Here is a 19,366-nt window from a genome sequence, read left to right as displayed (position 1 = left end):
GCGGAGTAGTATTCCATCACATATATATACCACAGTTTCTTTATCCACTTGTTAACTGATGGACATTTGGGCTGGTTCCATATTTGTGCAATTGCGAATTATGCTGCTATAAACGTGTGTGCAAGTATCTTTTTCATATAATGACTTCTTTTCCTCTGGGTAGACACCCAGTAGTGGGATTGCTGGATCAAATGGTTCTACTTTTAGTTATTTAAGGAATCTCCACACTGTTTTCCATAGTGGTTGTACTAGTTTACATTCCCACCAGCAGTGTAGAAGTGTTACCTGTTCACCACATCCACACCAACATCTACTATTTTTTGATTTATTGATTATGGCCATTCTTGCAGGAGCAAGGTGGTTTTGCATTATGGTTTTGATTTGCATTTCCCTGATCATTAGTGATGTTGAACATTGTTTCTTTTTTCTTTTTTTCCTGAGACAGAGTCTCACTCTGTCATCCAGGCTGGAGTGCAGTAGTGCGATCTCAGCTCACTGCAACCTCTGCCTCCTGGGTTCAAGCAATTCTCCTGCCTCAGTCTCCCAAGTAGCTGGGATTACAGGTACAGGCCACCACGCCTGACTAATTTTTGTATTTTCATTAGAGACAGGGTTTCACCATGTTGGCCAGGCTGGTCTTGAACTCCTGATCTTGTGATCCACCCGCTTCATCCTCCCAAAGTGCTGGGATTACAGGCGTGAGCCTCCGTGCCTGGCCAAGCATTTTTTCATGTTTCTTGACCATTTGTACATCTTTTTTTGCGAACTGTCCAATAGTCATTCCTTTTGATTGCTGAGTGATATTCCATTGTATGGCTATATCATTTGTTTGCCCATTCAACTCTTTTTTTTTGTTTTTGTTTTTGAGATGGAGTCTCACTCTGTTGCCCAGGCTAGAGTGCAGTGGCGCAGTCTTGGCTCACTGCAAGCTCCACCTCCCGGGTTCACGCCATTCTCCTGCCTCAGCCTCCCAAGTAGCTGGGACTACAGGCGCCCACCACCATGCCCAGCTAATTTTTGTAGTTTTAGTAGAGACAGGGTTTCACCTTGTTAGCTAGGATGGTCTTGATCTCCTGACCTCGTGATCCGCCTGCCCTGGCCTCCCAAAATGCTGGGATTACAGGGGTGAGCCACCATGCCCAGCCAGTAGTCTTTTATATTTAGTAGCATACTTACCATTTCCATTGCTTTTTCATCACTCTTTATTCCTTCCTGTAGACCTAATTTTCATCTACCAGCATTTTCCTTCAGACTGAAGAATGTCTTCATTTTTTGTGCAGAAGATCTGCTGGAGAAGAATTTTCTCAGATTTTGTTTATCTGAAAGTATCTCTATTGCCCTTCATTTCTGAAGATATTTTCACTGGAGAGAGACAGAATTCTAGGTTGCCAGATTTTGCTTTTCATTCAGTGCTTAAAGGGCACTAATCCCCCCCCCCCCCCCTTTTTTTTTTAAAGACAAGGTCTGGCTCTGTGGCCCAGGCAGGAATTCAGTGGCATGATCTCCACTTACTGCAACCTCTGTATCCTGGGCTCAAGTGATCCTCCCACCTCAGCCTCCCAAGTAGCTGGGACTATAGGCACATGCCACCACACATAGCTAATTTTTGTATTTTTTGGTAGAGACAGGGTTTTGCCATGTTGCCCAGACTGGTCTCAAACTCCTGGGCTCAAGCGATCCACCCACCTCGGCCTCTGAAAGTACTAGAATTACAGGCATGGGCCACTGTGCCCAGCCACTAATCCCATTCTTGATCATCCACTCTCATGACCTAAGCACCTCTGAAAGTCTCCATCTCCTAATACCATCACTTTGGGGGTTAGGATTTCAACACATAAATTTAGAAGGCGGATATAAACATTCAGACCACAACTGTGATTCTCTTTTGCTGTTTTTTACCCTATGTAACATGTCTTTTTGTTTTGGATACTTTTAAAAATTTTCTATCTTTGTTTCTCAGCAGTTTGGCTATGATGGGCCGTGTGTGTGTGTGTGTGTGTGTGTGTGTGTGTATGTTTTTTATGTTACTTGGGGCTTGCTAAGCTTCTTGTTTTAATCAAATTTGGAAACTGTCATCAATGATCTTTTAGCCATATTCTGTACCTTCTCTCCTCTGAGACTCCACATACATGTATATTAGTCTAATTGCTTGATATTGTTCCACAGGTCATTGAGGCTCTGATAATTTTTTCCCCCCGTCTTTTTTTTTTTTTTCTCTCTGTGCTTCACTTTGGTTAATAACTATTGGCCTCTCTTCAAGTTTATGAAGATTTTCTTCTGCAGTGTCTAATCTGCTATTTATCTTATTCAATAATTTTTAAAATTTCAGCCATTGTCTTATTTCAGTACTAAGATTTCTACTGGGTTCCTTTTTAGAGTTTCCATACCTCTTCTAAAATTCAGATTCCCTATGTCGTTGCCCATGATACTCATCTTTTCCTATAAATTCCTTAACATATTTATAGCAAGTCTTTGCTTGGTAATTCCAACATGCGGGTTGTCTGTGAATCTGCTTCTGCTGTTTTTTTTTTCTTCTTGATAAGTGTCATGTTTGCTGCTTCTTCACATGTCTAGTAGTATTTGGTTGTATACTGGATACTGTGGATGGCAGTGGTAGAAACTCTGGATTCTCTTGTCTTCTGTTGAAGAGTGTAGAATTTTGTTCTGGCATTCAGTTAAATTACTGGCAGATCACCTTGTTCCCTGAAAGGCTTGGTTTTAGGCTTTTTAAGGGTAGGCCTACTTGAGTTTTGCCCTTAGTCCTGGGAAATGGTCTTCACTCCTGAAGCATGGTCCTTTGGGGTTTCAGTGGAAAGCTCAAGGTATTTGACAAGCTCCTCTAACTTGGCGTACCTTGAACTTGAACTCTTTTTTTTTTTTTTAAGACAGAGCCTTGCTCTGTTGCCCAGTCTGGAGTGCAGTGGCATGATCTCAGCTCACTGCAACTCTACCTGTAGTCCCAACTACCTGCCCACTGAGTAGCTGGGACTACAGGTGCCCGTCACCACACCTGGCTAATTTTTTTTGCATTTTTAGTAACGATGAGGTTTTACCATGTTGGCCAGGCTGGTCTCAAACTCCTGACCTCAAGTGATCTGCCTGCCTTGCCCTCCCAAAGTTCTGGGATTATAGGCCTGAACCACCACGCCCAGCCAGGACCTTGAACTCTTAAACTGCCTCCTGTCACTGGGCAATTGCTAAAATCTGTGTTTAGGTCTTTTGGTGTTTAGTTCTTGCTTTCCCCTTGGGCTCCTTGGAGGCATCCCACACATATGCCCTTCAGAACTCAGCCAAAGACATAAGGGGAACCTGTATACCAACTTTGTGGCTCCTCTTTTGAGGCTCCCTATTTTCCATGTTTTCCCTCCTCAATTTCCAGCCACTGTGGCAGCTATAAATGCTGATCTCTAAGCTGTCAGCTCGCTTTCTGCTTTAGCTTCACTCCCCATGTGCTGTGTGGACTTGAAAATGCCCTGAGAGAGCCAGGCCCAGAGGCTGACGCCTGTGATCCCAGCACTTTGGGAGGCTGAGGCAGGAGGATCTCTTGAGGTCAGGAGTTCAAGACCAGCCTCGGCAACATAGTGACACCTTGTCTCTACAAAACATTAGCTGGGCATGGTGATACATACTTGTAGTCCCAGCTACTTGGGAGGCTCAGGTGAGAGGATTACCCTAGCCCAGGGAGGTCAAGGCTGTGGTGAACCGAGATTGCACCACTGCACTCCAGCGTGGGCAACAGAGAGAAGAGACCCTGTCTCAAAAAAAAAAAAAAAAAAAAAAAAAAAAAGAAAAAAGAAAAAGAAAATGTCTTGAGAGGAAAAATCAGTTAGATGCACATCTCACTTAGTTTGTGTCTCTTCTTTGAAGGGTTGCATCAACTCTGATTGCCTGTTTTGGTTGTTCTCTGGGGCTTTAAAACAATTTTTTTTTTTTTGAGACAGAGTTTCACTTTTGTAGCCCAGGCTGCAGTGCAATGGCACTATCCTGGCTCACTGCAACCTCTGCCTTCCAGGTTCAAGCAATTTTCCTGCCTCAACCTCCTGAGTAGCTGAGATTACAGGTGCCCGCCACCATGCCCAGCTAATTTTTTTTTTTTTTTTTTTTTGTAGTTTTAGTAGAGACAGGGTTTTGCCATGTTGGCCAGACTGGTCTTGAACTCCTGACCTCAGGTGATCCGCCTGCCTTGGCCTCCCAAAGTGCTGGGATTACAGGTGGGAGCCACCACACCCAGCTGACCAGACTAGTCTTGAACTCCTGACCTCAAGTGATCCGCCCACTTCAGCCTCCCAAACTGCTGGGATTACAGGCGTGAACCACCACGCCCAGCTAAAACAATTTAAAAATAACATATTTTGTCCAGAGTCTACCATAGATAGCAGTGGGAATGTTAGTCTGATAGAAGCTACTCTGCCATGATCGCAGTATAACTCATCCACATATATTATTATTAAAAGAATTTTTTTTTGGTGCCTTGCTTTTCTGGCTCACTAAACATATACTTAGTCTTCATACTGAACAAACCAATACAGTTTTGATGTCAGTTCTGATAATTTACTTGACTTAATTTATTATTATTATTATTTATTATTTTAGATGGAGTCTTGCTCTATCACCCAGGCTGGAGTGCAGTGGCGCAATCTTGGCTCACTGCAACCTCTGCCTCCTGGGTTCAAGCGATTCTTGTGCATCAGCCTCCCAAGTAGCTGGGGTTACAGGCATGCGCCACTGCATCTGGCTAATTTTTGTATTTTTAGTACAGACAGGGTTTCACCATGTTGGCCAGGCTGGTCTCGAACTCCTGACCTCAGGTGATCTGTCCGCCTCTGCCTCCCAAAGTGCTGGGATTACAGGCGCGAGCCACTGTGCCCGGCGACTTAATTTATTATTTTTTGGGGGGACAAGGTCTTTTTCTGTTGTCCAGGCTGGAGTTCAGTGGTCCAATCATAGCTCTCTGTAACCTTGAACTCCTGGGCTCAAGTAATCCTCCTGCCTCAGCCTCCTGAGGGGTACTGTTTGCTCTCCTGCAGGAATTTCAGATAGAGCTGCCCCGATCACGAAATAAACATTGTGCATGTACCATGCTGCCTTTTCCATTGGTCCTCAAGATTGGGCATGGGGCCTCTGGCTTCCACAGGGTAGCAGGCCACGATATTCTACTTTTTTTTTTTTTTTGAGACGGAGTCTTACTCTGTCACCCAGGCTAGAGTGTAGTGGTGCAATCTCAGCTCACTGCAACCTCTTCCTCCCGGGTTCAAGCAATTCTGCTTCCTCAGCCTCCCAAGTAGCTGGGATTACAGGTGCATGCCACCACACCCGGCTAATTTTTGTACTTTTAGTAGAGACAGGGTTTCACCATGTTGGCCAGGCTAGTCTCGAACACCTGACCTTAGGTGATCCACCTGCCTCTGCTTCCCAAAGTGCTGGGATCACAGGCGTGAGCCACTATGCCCAGCCTCATGACATTCTACTTTGTTGCAGGTGGCAAGCCTACTGGTGGGCTTTTGAAGTCTTTATCTGACCCTCCATTCAAATGCTCAGAACGAAAGTAATTTATAAACAACTTACTCTCCCATGATGATGTAAAAAAGGTTCTAGCAGGCAAGGACTGGTGAACAGAACTTAACCGCAGAGTGTCTATAATTAATTCTTTTGAGATGTGCAAGAAGGTCATTGATTTTATTTAGTATGCTGTCCTTTTGGCTTAATTTTAGTGACTGTTAAAGAAAAAAAATTAATTGATAGGCTTTTCTTTCATTCCCAATCTCCTGCTCCTTAATTCTCCCTCCTCCTTGAGGCATAATTTACTCAATGGGGATGTTCAGGAATTGAATTCTTCTGGTGAGAGGAACTACAGTAGCACCAACAGAAATATAACACAAGCCACATGTTTAAAAATTCTGAGCAGTCACATTAAAAAAAGGTAAAAAGAAACAGTTAACATTAAGTTTAATATTTTATTTAACCCAATATATCTAAAATACCATTGTAACATGTAATCAGTATAAAAATCATTGATGCAGCTGGGTGCGGTGGCTCACACCTATAATCCCAGCACTTTGGGAGACCGAGGTGGGCGGATCAACTGAGGTCAGGAGTTTGAGACCAGCCTGGCCAACATGGCAAAACCCAATTAGCTGGGTGTGGTGGCACATACCTGTAATCCCAGCTACTTGGGTGGCTGAGGCAGAAGAATCACTTGAACCTGGGAGGTGGAGGTTGCAGTGAGCCGAGATAGCGCCATTGTACTCTAGCCTGGCGACAGAATGAGGACTCAGTCTCAAAAAAAAAAAAAATCACTGATGCAGTATTTTACTCTTTTTAAGTCTTTGAGATCTGGTGTGTCTTCTATATGCATAGCACATCTCAATTTGGGTTAGCCACATTTCAAATGCTCAGTAGCCCATGGGGCTAGTGGCTACTGTATTGGGCAGTGCAGGTCTAGAGTGTAGGCTACAGCAATGCCCTCAGAGATCCCCCAGGGCCTGCAGACAATAAACCCTCAAGGCCACATTCTAGTGTTTCCTGACCAAACTGAGGGTGGGGTTGCTATTGCTCACAGCCCAATAATGAGATGCAAATGAACTGGGAAAGGAGGGAGTTATTATTTCTGTAACTGGTTACATGGAAAAGGCCTGGAAAATATCTCCAGACCAACTCAAAATTACAAAGTTTTCCAAAGCTTATATACTGTGTTTTTTTTTTTTTTTTTTTTTTTTTTTTTGAGATGGAGTTTCACTCTTGTCACCCAGGCTGGAGTGCAATGGCACTATCTCAGCTCACTGCAACCTCCGCTTCCCAGGTTCAAGCAATTCTCCTGCCTCAGCCTTCTGAGTAGCTGGGATTACAGGTGCCCGCCACCATGCCTGGCTCATTTTTGTACTTTTAGTACAGACGGAGTTTCACCATGTTGGCCAGGCTAGTCTCGAACTCCTGACCTCAGGTGATCTGCCCACCTTGGCCTCTCGAAGTACTGGGATTACAGGCGTGAGCCACCGCACCTGACCCAGAGTTTATATACCTTCTAAGCTATATGTCCACGTGTAAGTGTGCATTCATCTGAAGGCATAAGTGATTAACTTCTTTTAATCTATAACTAAAATCTTGAGTTTTGAAGACCTTCCTCTGGAGCCTCAGTAAATTTACTTAATCTAGATGGGTCCAGGTGCTGGGGTGACTACCCTTATCTTGTCTCCTGCTAAATCATGGAGCTTTGGGGAGTTCCTTCAGACCCCCAATAAACTTGTTTGTGGAGGTCTGGGGAGTTTAGACCCCCAGTAAAACTTGTTTAATCCTAAATGGGTCCTGTTAAGAATTATTTCATTATCTTGTCATGCTTTAAGGCCCAGGAAAGGCCTGGGCAAAACTCTTTTTGGGCCTTTGTTACCTTCCAGTCTTTGTATAAGGGCACTGGATTTTATATATATATATATATATATATATATATATATATATATATATTTTTTTTTTTTTTCCTGGGGTAACTGGTTCTTTAGAAGGAGGGGAGCACTGGGGAGTATCTTCAGGGTGGCTGAACTTTGCAACCTCTTTAATAAACAACTTCCCCCTGTAAAGTCTGTCCTCCTCTATCACCACACCCCGATGCCCCAGTCTTCAGGAAATGGCATCAGGCCCATATTTCTGTAGAATTCAGAGTTCTGCAAGGTAGAGCATTCCTTCCAATGGGATCTTAGAATTCTTAGAGTTGCAGAATTTTACTGACTAGATTCAGGAGGTCTCAGGAGTCCAGACTTGCTTAAAGCTTGGCTCAAAATTCCAAGGGAGCTCATAACTCCATGGGACCCAGAGTTCCTGGCTCCGGAACACTGGGAGACCTGGGATACAGTGGCTTAGCCTCAAGCAGAAAGGTGAACAATATCTTTATGGCTTGAAGGTATATGAAATAATGTCACTACATCAGAGCAGCGCCTCTGCTTGCATATCTATGAAGTCTGTAGCTGTGACACATAGAAGTTGGCCACATCCAGGTCAGTGGCTCCAAAGTGGGTGGCCACACGCACACCCTCGTGCAACGTGAAGCTCACCTTACGATTCACCATGGCCAGCAGGCTGCAGAGGTAACGCTCCAGAAGGGCGGCTCAGGCCCGCGGCTCCTGGGATTCCAGGGAGTCTTGAGCTACGGGACACTCCTGGATTTCAGGAACCTCTGGCTTCAGGGGGTCTTTGCGTCCATCAGGGGCAAAGCCACGGCTGAGGCCATCAGGGCCTTGGGGCAGCTGGAGCACAGGCACGGGAAAGGTCACTGCAGCCTGCATTGTCTTGGTGAGGTCCGTGACTACTGGCGCCCCCACTTCTGCCGGCGCCCCGCAGTAGAGGCCCCGGCAGGCCCCGAGCCGCAGAGCCTGGGTTCTGCCCGCGCCACCGCCACCAACACACGTGGTCGCGGGCAATATTATTTATTTAGTTTTGATACGGAGTCTCACTCTGTCGCCCGGGCTAGAGTGCAGTGGTGTGATCTCAGCTCACTGGAACCTCCGCCTCCCGGGTTCAAGGGATTCTCGTGCTTCAGCCTCCCGAGTAGGTGGGATTACAGGCGCCCATCACCACGCCCGGCTAATTTTTGTATTTTTAGTAGAGACGGAGTTTCACCATGTTGCTCAGGCTGGTGTGAACTCCTGAGCTCAGGTGATCCACCCGCCTCGGCCTCCCAAAGTGCTGGGATTACAGGCGTGAGCCACTGCGACCGGCCAGCTTTTAATACTTAACCATTCAGTCAGTGCTGAAACAGTTGTTATGGAGGCCTGCGTTAGTGAAACCTGGCCTGCCACACTGGGAGCACACGAGTGGTGGTACAGGCAGGAGGGAGTTTAGATTGGGGTCAGCTGCAGGGATTGCAGCTGGGTTTTGCTGATTAAGGTAACTGGAAAGCAAAGGAGCGGGTGTCTTAGGTGGATAAACCCGTGTGAGGCCGCGGAGGTGGGAAGACGCCATGCGCCGGACACAGGATAACTCGGTGGAGGGCCTGCATCCTGCTGCCCGGGCAGGCAGGATTTTTCCTGGGGTGACCTTTGGCTGACTGTTGCTCCTTTTTTCTCTTTTCTCCTCCTTCCCGACCCCCCACCACCCTGTCCCCGCAGTGGTGGTCCTCGGCCTGCCCAGAGCCCGGGCCGTGGGGGCCTGCGCTCGGGCTTGTCCCGCCGCCTGCGCCTGCAGCACTGTGGAGCGCGGCTGCTCAGTGCGCTGCGACCGCGCGGGCCTCCTGCGGGTGCCGGCCGACTTCCCGTGCGAGGCAGTCTCCATCGACTTGGACCGGAACGGCCTGCGCTTCCTGGGCGAGCGGGCCTTTGGCACGCTGCCGTCCCTGCGCCGCCTGTCGCTGCGCCACAACAACCTGTCCTTCATCACGCCCGGCGCCTTCAAGGGCCTGCCGCGCCTGGCTGAGCTGCGCCTGGCGCACAACGGCGATCTACGGTACCTGCACGCGCGCACCTTCGCGGCGCTCGGCCGCCTGCGCCGCCTGGACCTAGCCGCCTGCCGCCTCTTCAGCGTGCCCGAGCGCCTCCTGGCCGAACTGCCGGCCCTGCGCGAGCTAGCCGCCTTCGACAACCTGTTCCGCCGCGTGCCGGGTGCGCTACGGGGCCTGGCCAACCTGACGCACGCGCACCTGGAGCGCGGCCGCATCGAGGCGGTGGCCTCCAGCTCGCTACAGGGCCTGCGCCGCCTGCGCTCGCTCAGCCTGCAGGCCAACCGCGTCCGTGCCGTGCACGCTGGCGCCTTCGGTGACTGTGGCGTCCTGGAGCATCTGCTGCTCAACGACAACCTGCTGGCCGAGCTCCCAGCGGACGCCTTCCGCGGCCTGCGGCGCCTGCGCACGCTCAACCTGGGTGGCAACGCACTGGACCGCGTGGCGCGCGCCTGGTTCGTTGACTTGGCCGAGCTCGAGCTGCTCTACCTGGACCGCAACAGCATCGCCTTCGTGGAGGAGGGCGCCTTCCAGAACCTCTCGGGCCTCCTCGCCCTGCACCTCAACGGCAACCGCCTCACCGTGCTCGCCTGGGCCGCCTTCCAGCCCGGCTTCTTCCTGGGCCGCCTCTTCCTCTTCCGCAACCCGTGGTGCTGCGACTGCCGCCTGGAGTGGCTGCGGGACTGGATGGAGGGCTCCGGGCGTGTCACCGACGTGCCGTGCGCCTCCCCGGGCTCCGTGGCCGGCCTGGACCTCAGCCGGGTGACCTTCGGGCGCTCCTCCAATGGCCTCTGTGTGGACCCCGAGGAGCTGAACCTCACCACGTCCAGTCCAGGCCCGTCCCCAGAACCAGCGGCCACCACCGTGAGCAGGTTCAGCAGCCTCCTCTCCAAGCTGCTGGCCCCGAGGGTCCTGGTGGAGGAGGAGGCCAACACCACTGGGGGGCTGGCCAACGCCTCCCTGTCCTACAGCCTCTCCTCCCGTGGGGTGGGAGGCGCTGGCCGGCAGCCCTGGTTTCTCTTCACCTCTTGTCTCCTGCCCAGCGTGGCCCAGCACGTGGTGTTTGGCCTGCAGATGGACTGACTGGCCAGAGGGGCAAAGTTTGCTTAACTGGGCTTGAGAGTGTTTGTGGAAAGGGGAGAGGAGACGGGATGGGGGGCAGAGGTGAAAATCCCAGTGGAGGGTGAAATGAACCGTTTCCCTCCAGAGATGGCCCCAGGGAGAACACAGGGACATGCCACTCGAGGGGGAAGATGGTATGTATTTCTGCTCTTGTCACACGGGCATCCATTGGAAAAGAACGTGGGCCCTCGGGTGGGAAGACTAGGAATCGGAAGCTTCTAGGGCTTCACATCCCCTCCCCTCCCCTCCCCTCCCCTCCCCTCCCCTCCCCTCCCCTCCCCTCCCCTCCCCTCTCCTCCCCACCCCATCCCACCCCACCCCACCCCACCATCTTCCAGGCAACAGTGCCTGCAAGGCCTGAATTAGAGAGACTTCCATTGGCTAAGTAGTTAAGAGCCGTCCCAGTTCTCCTGGCGGGGTAACCCATTATACCCAAGCCTTTTGTTTTCTACCACAATCCTCCTCCTCCTCTCCAGGGACCTGGAAACACTAGGATTCAGGAAGGTGGGCAGGACGTGAGGGGCAGGACGTGAGAGAAAGGAGATGGGAGAGAGACTTAAGACAAAGGGTGGCGGTGGTTCCTGGGGTCTGAGATGTTTTAGGAGGCGTTTAAAACAAAGATCCAGTTCATTTACTCCACAGTTATTCCCAGGGCTGGCCCTAGCCACAAAGGAACTTTAGGGCAGGGTAGGGAAAAAAGGGGCAGCAGGGGGTGTGTTTGTGGACAAATAAATTTGTAAAGTCCGAGGATTAAAAAAAAAAAAGGTTAAACCGGTTTCTGTACTGCTGGACTTTTCAGAGTCTTTCATAGCATAGTCTTTCATATGCTAACATTCATTGTGAATCTCCCAGGAGGCCACACAATCCTTTTTTCTTAGCGTTTTGTGGGAAGAATGTCCGGAAGACACAGAGAGCCGGGCAGGGAGGCTCCAGCTTGGATGATTCCATTAGGTGTGGAAATTATTATGGGCTGCACACTTCAGGGCTGACTAACGGCCAAGAGGGAAGGAGGCAGCCAGTAGCTGGGAAAGGGGATTTAGAGATTTCTCAGGTTGGGAGTTGGCCAACTATATTCCCCCAGGCTTGACTGCAAGGGCAAAGGCCAGCCAGGCCTGCAGCAAGCATGCATGGCTTGGGTATGCTGTGTCTGAGGGTGGGGCTACCAAATCCCACCTAGGGGCCCTACCAAACCCAGCTTTTCTCAGGGTTGCCGTGGGAACAAATGGTGTTTGACTGTTCTGTCTGCCTCAGCATCAGCAGCTCGTTTAGCATAGGCTGCAAGAATAAGGCTTTGCAGGCTGAGTTGCAAATGCTGGCTCTGCTGGCCTGCCGTGCCCATCTCTGTGGTTTGCAGCAGAACTACCCTAAGCTGGTCACAACAGGCAGAGATTCCTGACAGACTATAAGGCAGTCAAGTCAAGAAAAGTGCATATGCTGCTCACCACTCACCCAGGAACCCAAGCTGTTCTCCACACTGCATGCTGTGACTGCATTTGTCAACATTCTGGAAATTGTAATCTTTCTAATGTCCTCTCTGTATTTGAAGAGGTGGGTTTTGAAAACCCACATGAAGGCTGGGCGTGGTGGCTCACACCTGTAATCCCAGCACTTTGGGAGGCTGAGGCAGGTGGATCACGAGGTCAGGAGTTCGAGACCAGCCTGGCCAACAAAGTGAAACCCCATCTCTACTAAAAATACAAAAATTAGCCAGGCATTGTGGCATGCACCTGTAGTTCCAGCTACTTGGGAGCCTGAGGCAGGAGAATCGCTTGAACCTGGGAGGCAGAGGTTGTGGTGAGCCAAGATTGCACTACTACACTCCAGCCTGGGCAACAGAGCAAGACTCCGTCTCAAAAAAAAAAAAAAGAAGAAGTAAGAAAACACATGAAATCAGGGTGCACCAAGCTGTCACTTTTGTTTTTTTTTTTTGAGACGGAATTTCATTCTTGTTGCCCAGGTTGGAGTACAGTGGCACGATCATGGCTCACCACAATCTCTGCTTCCTGGATTCAAGCGATTCTCCTGCTTCAGCCTCCCAAGTAGCTGGGATTACAGGCATGCGCCACCACACCTGGCTAATTTTGTATTTTTAGCTCCATGTTGGTCAGGCTGGTCTCGAACTCCTGACCTCAGGTGATCCGCCTGCCTCAGCCTCCCAAACTGCTGGGATTACAGGTGTGAGCCCCCATGCCCGGCCAGGCTGTCACTTCTTCATGGGGACACTCCTGTGTCTCTGTGTAATACTAAGTATTGGAAATGTCGCACAAAGTACTGCTGAGGACAGGTGTATTCAAATGTTTCAACCATTAATGGTCATTAACTCAATGGGTTTTAAATTTTTAAAAAACCAGACTTGGCACAGTGACTCATGGCTATAATCCCAGCACTTTGGGAAGCTGAGCCAGGAGGATCGCTTGAACTCAGTAGTTTGAGACCAGTGTGGGCAACATAGTGAGACCCCATCTCTACAAAAAAAATAAAAAATTACCTGAGCATGGTGTCGAGCACCAATAGTCCCAGCTATGCAGGAGACTCATGTGGGAGGATGTCTTGAGCCCAGGAAGTTAAGGCTGTGGTGAGCTGTGTTCATACCACTGCACTCCAGCCTGGGTGACAGAGCAAGGCCCTGTCTGGAAAAAAAAAGAAAAAAAATATAGAATAGAAAAGTCACAGAGTATCACGTAATATTATAAGACTAAGTATTGTTTTGTGAAACCTTTTTTTTTTTTTTTTGAGACGAAGTCTCGCTGTGTCACCCAGACTGGAGTGCAATGGCATGATCTCGGCTCACTGCAACCTCCGCTTCCTGGGTTCAAGCGATTCTACTGCCTCAGCCTCCAGAGTAGCTGGGACTACAGACACTGCCCCACCGTGCCTGGCTAATTTTTGTAGTTTTAGTACAGATGGGGTTTCACTGTGTTGGCCAGGCTGGTCTCGAACTCCTGATCTCGTGATTCGCCTGCCTCAGCCTCCCAAAGTACTGGGATTACAGGTGTGAGCACCACACCCGGTGAAACTTTTTATTTAATATATATGCATTTGTTAAATTATACATGTACGTGTGTGTGTACTGGGTTACTGTGTACAATTTATATTTTATTGTGGGTTATGTTTAAAATTTGAAAGCCACTAATCTGGAGCATGTGTGATTTTTTCAAACCTACAGAAAAGTTGCAAGAATGAACACTTTGGCCATTCACCTAGGTTTCCCAATTGTTAACGTTTTACCATATTTGCTTTTTCTCTCTCTCCGTATTATTATTATTTCTTACTAACAGTTTGAGTTGGTTGCAAACATCATGACCTTTTGCGCCCAGGAGCTTGAGGTTACAGTGAGCTATGATTGCGCCACTGTGCTCCAGCCTGGGCAACAGAATAAGACGTCTTCTCTTAAAAAAAAAAAAAAAAAAAAAAAAAAAAAAGATTCACTCTATATTGAAATTTACAGTTATCAAAATTATTAAGTTACAGTTATCAAAATTATTAAGCAGTCATTTTTTTTCTATGGGCTAAAGAGGTTTCTAGGTCATGGCTTGCTTTGGTTTAGTCACAATATTCAAAGCTGGAAACCTGTTGATTGATTGTACTGTTTCAAAGTGAATTTGTTCTCCAAATGTCTTACTTTTGAAAAGCGAGAATCAGATGAGGGCAGAATTGTTGTTTGCTCAAACCGAGTGTCGTGGCCATGGTAACTGAGTGAAGGTCACGAGAATCCTGGAGACCAGATTTCTGCATTGAGGTATCCAGGGAAGTCCATGGCAGACATGCAGCCTGGGTTACTGAGGAACAAGGTGCTGCCTTGAGAGGAATGTCCTTCCTTTCATTTGGAGCGGGTTTGTGAGAGTCAGCCTCAAAATGCTGCTCCGGTTCTGCCTGGGTGGTTAGATGGCCAGCTTTTTAATGGACATTTGCTTGGCTGAATGTTTTTGAAGGAGTATCAGCATTAAAATAGCCTCCAGGGAAACAGGTTTTTATAGAGCTACCCAGCCCAGTAGAACTCTGGGAACGTGGGAGCTACTTACTGCCAAACAGACCCAGAGTTGCTTGGAATGAGTTCCCAGTGAATTTGTGGCCATCATGAGCTCTCGTGAGAAAACAGGGAATGAAGAGTTTCCATTTTGAGTTCATTTAGGCTCTCACCCCATCACTGGCTACATGGTACCTTAAGTAAATAGTAGGTACTATAGATTCTGTTAAGCAAAACTATGTGTATCAGTCAGGATGGGCCATGCTATGCTGCAGTAACAGGTAACTCCCAAAGCTCAGTGGCTTACAGAGGTTTATTTCTTGCTCATGCTACCTGTCCATTGTAGGATCATTAGTGGGGCTCTGCTCATTGTAGCCATTCAGGGACCCAGGCTGACAAAGGATACACCATCTTAGGACATTGTTATTAAACACGAAGCTCTAGGGTTTGCCACAGAAGAGGAGAGCTTGGGAGAGTTGTGTATCACTTTTTTTCTTTTTTCTTTTTTCTTTTGATATGGAGTCTGTCTGTCACCCAGGCTGGAGTGCAATGGTGCCATCTAGGCTCACTGCAACCTCTCCCTCCCGGGTTCAAGCAATTCTTCCACCTCAGCCTCCCAAGTAGCTGGGAGGGCACCTGCCATCATGCCCAGCTAATTTTTGTGTTTTTGTAGAGACAGGGTGTCACCATGTTGGCCAGGCTGGTCTTGAACTCCTGACCTCAAGTGATCTGCCCACCTCCCAAAGTGCTGGGATTACAGGCGTGAGCCACTGCACCTGCCCTGTGCATCACTGTTAAATGCTTCCACCCAGATGTGACACACGTTGCTGCTCAAATCTCATTGACCAAAAAGGTCACATAGCCAGACTTAACTTCACTGAAAAATGGAAACATGATTCCCCTATGAACCCAGGAGAAGGGAACTGGGAATATTAGTGAACACTAGTAGTGCTCCAGGCTGGGTGTGGTGGCTCATTCCTGTAACCCCAGCACTTCAGGAGGCTGAGGCAGGAGGATCACTTGAGACCAGGCGTTTTAGAGTAGCCTGGGCAACACAGCGAGAACCCGTCTATACAAAAAAAAAAAAAAAAAAAAGCCAGTTGTGGTGGCACGTGCTTGTAGTCCCAGCTACTAGGGAGGCTGGGGTGGGAGGATCACTTGAGTCCAGGAGTTCAAGGATGCAGGCAGCTATGATAATGTTAGAGTAGGTAGTCAGGCATGAGCAGAGCAGGAGAGGGCTCTCCCCCAACCAGGAATGTCAGGCGACCATCAGGTGATGGGCAGGCAGTTGTTAAGGTGTCCCACTCAAATAATAATTTGTTGCAGCTGGTATCAGGGAAAGGCAGGCTGCCAAAAGATAGAAAACACCTGAAACTGGTGATCAGCAGCTTCCTCATAAGATCTCAGGAGTTGGCCGAGTGGACTCAGACATGCACACAAAATGGCAAAATGGTGGAGTTTAACCTTCCTCTAGGAACACTGGATTGGTAAGGGAAGAATGCCTCAAGTGAGCATGCGTACGACTCCAGTAAATGCACTGTGCATGCAGGCAGCTGACCCCAAGGGAAGACTCAGGGGAGAAGTAAAGCAACCCCGAAAGCACGCCAACATAGAAAACCCCAAGTCAAAGGTCACACCATGCACTTGAATCTCTCAAGTTGCCTGCTTGGCCCTCTTCCAAGTCTACTTTACTTCCTTTTGTTCCTGCTCTAAAACTTTTTAGTCAACTCTCACTCCTGCTTTAAAACTTGCCTTGGTCTCTCACTCTGCCTTATGCCCCTTAGACAAATTCTTTCCTCTGCAGAGGCAAGGATTGAATTTGCTGCAGACCCGGGCGGATTCACCACTGCTAACAATCACGGTACTGCATTCCAGCCTGGGTGACAGAGTGAGGCTCCGTCTCTAAAAAACAAATAAAAACCTGTACTTTTCAGAACTGTCAAAAGGAAGAGAGACTCGAGGGGGAAATCTGGTGAGCAATCCACTAGCCCCCGGCTAGACTTCTGGACACTGTATTTAGCCAATAGGAATGCTATGGCCTCTTTGTATGGGTTCTTTCAAGTTAAGGGAACAGAAAATACAGAGACAAAAGGCTCATATTTTTCCTTTAAAAAATGTTTTCCTTACAAATACTCAACTTACCGTATTCAACTCCCCAGAAGCTTGATCTTTGGAAAATATTCCCCCTTAGCCCTCTGGCTCTTTCCGAGAGGCTCCTCTGTGGCGGTTTCACAACTGAGGTCAACAGCCCCCACACCCACCCACCTTTGTTCATCTACCACAGTGCCGCCCTCTAGAGGACAATGTCTGCTGGGCACAGCTGTCCTTGGCTGGCTGTCCCTTCTGCCATCCTCAACCTGACCTCAAGGAAGGGAACCCTAGTCCTCTTTGATCCTCAGGCCCAAAGATGGTTTAGGCCCTTGCTTCACAGCCCAGAAGAGAACACCAGGCTGGGAGGTGAATGAGACTTCTCCAAAGGGTTGGTTAGAATAGAAGGGAAGTGAAGAGGCCACTGACTAACACTGGACGGGGCTGTTGGCAGAACTGTTAGCCCCCAACCCCCTCAGAGGCCCCTGCAGCTGGCCTAACTTCCCTCCCTACCCACACGCACTGGGAATGCTAAGGCCTCCCTCTGTTTCTGAGGCCAAATTCTCAGGGAAGATTTTTTTGTCCCCCAGCCTAAAGCCCACCTCACCAGCCCCACACGGGAAACTCTGCTCTCCAGGTCATGGCCCGCTTTGTCCTCAGCAGCACTCCCCACAGGATGTCACACATAGTCCTACTGTGTGGGCCATCAGAGCTGCCGAAAGGAGCAGTCAAGTCCAGGTCTCTCACAGGACTGGGCTGATTTGAGGAGTCTTCTGTCTAATTCTCCTCTCTCTGGTCTCAAGCAGCCCCTGGTCTTTGGTGTCTGTCCCCACTGTGGTCTCGGGTATAGGCAGGGGCACCCAGCACTTTGGTGTCTGCCCTCACTGTGGTCTGGGGTACAGACAGGGATGAAGTGCAGCCTCTCCCAGTCAACTTCAGTTCCTGAATGAATGTTATTTCTATTCCTTCTATGTATGTTGCAGGCAGAGGAAATGTAGAAGCCCTTAGACAAACACGCAATCTTCAAGGGAGTTCCCTTGACATTTTGCTGACTTTTACAACTGTGATCCCAAGAGGAGAAAAGGAGTTTTTGTTCACAGGCGGACTCACTGAAACACCAACCTGTAGGGAAGCCCGTGGAGGTCTTTCCTTCGTGGTTCCCATTTGCCTAGCAGGAGTTCCCTAATGGGCCTACATCACCTCGGGCCTACGCCAGCTTGTGGCTCACTTGCCATCCAGTAGCAGGTCACGTGGACTGTGGCATCATTAGTTACAAGCTGCAATACAAAATAATAGTAACAAAGTAGATGGGGAAATTTCCACATGCATCACAGGTAGTAAGATAAGTACTACTTCATTAAACGTTTGCTTCAGTTATGTGTGTGCGTGTGTGTGTGTGTGTGTACACCAGATTACAATACAAAAATGCATCTTTCAGCTGGGTGACTCATGCCTGCAATCCCAGCACTTCAGGAAGCTGAGGCAGGAGGATTGCTTGAACTCAGGAGTTTGAGAGCAGCCTGAGCAACACAGTGAAACCTCGTCTCTACTAAAAATAAAAAAAAATTAGCCGCGTGTGGTGGTGCCTGCCTGTAGTCCCAGCTACTCGGGAAGCTGGGGTGGGAGGCTCGCTTGATCGCTAGAGGCTGCAATGAGCCGTGATGGTGCCACTGCACTCCAGCTTGGGCAATAGAGTGAGACACTGTCTCAGAAAAAAAAAAAAGTGGCCAGTGCAGTGGCTCATGCCTGTAATCCCAGCACTTTGGAAGCCCGAGGCGGGCGGATCACCTGAGGTCAGGAGTTCGAAACCAGCCTGGCCAACATGGTGAAACCCCATCTCTACTAAAAATACAAAAATTAGCCAGTCATGGTGGCAGGAGCCTGTAATCCCAGCTACTTGGGAGGCTGAGGCAGGAGAATCGCTTGAACCCAGGAGGTGGAGGTTGCAGTGAGCTGAGACTATGCCATTACACTGCAGCCTGGGCAACAAGAGCAAAACTCAGTCTCAAAACGAAAAAAAAAAAGCATATTTTTCTGTCAGTCACGATCATATTTGAAAGTCAGTGTCGGCTGGGTGTGGTGGCTTATGCCTGTAATCCCAGCACTTTGGGAGGCCGAGGTGGGTGGATCACTTGAGGCCAGGAGTTCCAGACCAGCCTGGCCAACATGGTAAAACCCCGTCTCTACTAAAAAAAAAAAAATTACAAAAATTAGCCGGGCATGGTGGCGTGCCTGTACTCCCAGCTACTCAGGAGGATGAGGTGGGAGAATTGTTGGAATCCAGGAGGCAGAGGTTGCAGTGAGCCAAGATCGCATGCCACTGCACTCCAGCCTGGGCGACAGAGTAAGACCCTGTCTAAAAAAAAAAAAAAGAATTAGCTGGGGGTGGCACACCCCTGTCAATCCCAGCTACTCGAGGCTGAGGCAGGAGAATCGCTTGAATCCAGGAGGTGGAGGTTGCAGTGAGCTGAGATTGTACCACTGCACTCCAGCCTGGGCGACAGAGCAAGACTCCATCTCAAAAAAAAAAAAAAAAAAAAAAAAAGGCCGGGCGCGGTGGCTCAAGCCTGTAATCCCAGCACTTTGGGAGGCCGAGACGGGCGGATCACGAGGTCAGGAGATCGAGACCATCCTGGAACACAGTGAAACCCCGTCTCTACAAAAATACAAAAAAAAAAAAACTAGCCGGGCGAGGTGGCGGGCGCCTGTAGTCCCAGCTACTCGGGAGGCTGAGGCAGGAGAATGGCGTAAACCTGGGAGGCGGAGCT

General features: G+C 49.0%; 1 protein-coding gene and 1 pseudogene across 1 annotated transcript; one reads left to right on the top strand and one right to left on the bottom strand.

Annotated features, from left to right (window-relative positions):
* Positions 1-7,878: 7,878 nt before the first annotated feature.
* LOC103231824 (gem-associated protein 7-like) lies at positions 7,879-8,273 on the bottom strand (annotated as a pseudogene).
* Positions 8,274-8,947: 674 nt separating this feature from the next.
* On the top strand, positions 8,948-10,504 carry NYX (nyctalopin). Its single transcript, XM_073013117.1, has 2 exons — positions 8,948-9,002; positions 9,096-10,504. The coding sequence occupies exons 1-2, from the start codon at positions 8,948-8,950 to the stop codon at positions 10,502-10,504; spliced, it is 1,464 nt and encodes a 487-aa protein (XP_072869218.1).
* Positions 10,505-19,366: the final 8,862 nt, after the last annotated feature.

Source organism: Chlorocebus sabaeus, chromosome X (genome assembly GCF_047675955.1).
Source record: "Chlorocebus sabaeus isolate Y175 chromosome X, mChlSab1.0.hap1, whole genome shotgun sequence".
In the NCBI taxonomy this organism is placed as follows: Eukaryota; Metazoa; Chordata; class Mammalia; order Primates; family Cercopithecidae; genus Chlorocebus; species Chlorocebus sabaeus.
Note: the sequence above shows the minus strand (reverse complement) of the source record. Positions and strands in the feature narration are given on the sequence as shown.